The sequence below is a fragment of the Mastomys coucha genome, chromosome X (assembly GCF_008632895.1).
Source record: "Mastomys coucha isolate ucsf_1 chromosome X, UCSF_Mcou_1, whole genome shotgun sequence".
NCBI classification, from domain to species: domain Eukaryota; kingdom Metazoa; phylum Chordata; class Mammalia; order Rodentia; family Muridae; genus Mastomys; species Mastomys coucha.
This window is the reverse complement of record NC_045030.1, coordinates 140,641,793-140,642,276: the sequence shown is the minus strand read 5'-3', so window position 1 is coordinate 140,642,276 and position 484 is coordinate 140,641,793. Positions and strand designations below refer to the sequence as shown.

The following is a 484-nucleotide window of genomic DNA, read 5'->3' as shown; positions in this document are numbered from 1 at the left end:
GTTTTTTGGAGGGGAAACTGGGAATGGAGAAATTTACATGCAAATAAAGAAAATATCTAAAAAAATAACCCCATTGAATTCAGCTTTCTTCTTGCTCATCTCCTTGTTCTTTTATGCAAATAGTGCTCAACACTTTTCCTTCAAATTGCTTCGTATGAACAGAATCCTAACATCTAATCCTAAGAAAGTACATTAACAAGAAGTCAAAAGTCCAACATTATATGAATATATGTATACTCTCAAGTGTGGTTCAGTGCAATTAGCGAGCAGCCAACACCTGACAGGAAAAGGCGGTTTACTCTCCAGGTCTTCCCATTGTATTGTTCATTCTGGCTTCTCTCAGGTTCCTTAGTATGGTGAATCTAGCATGGAGCGATAGATTAGTCTGTGAAAGAGAGAAAATGCTTTAAGTTTGGGAGCTTAACAATTTAGCAAACACTCTTGAAATTTGGTTATTCTATATAGACTAGAGAGCCCAGCGTAG

At 37.0% G+C, this 484-nt stretch overlaps 1 protein-coding gene across 1 annotated transcript in view; it reads right to left on the bottom strand.

Annotated features, from left to right (window-relative positions):
- Positions 1 to 6: 6 nt before the first annotated feature.
- Positions 7 to 484, bottom strand: part of LOC116094992 (uncharacterized protein C2orf16-like) — a gene marked incomplete at its 5' end in the record, with an annotated part of 22,852 nt that continues 22,374 nt past the window's right edge. The window contains one exon of the mRNA XM_031376437.1: positions 7 to 385. Within this exon, the coding sequence (XP_031232297.1) occupies positions 296 to 385 (90 nt within the window). The remainder of the gene's footprint in view (positions 386 to 484) is intronic.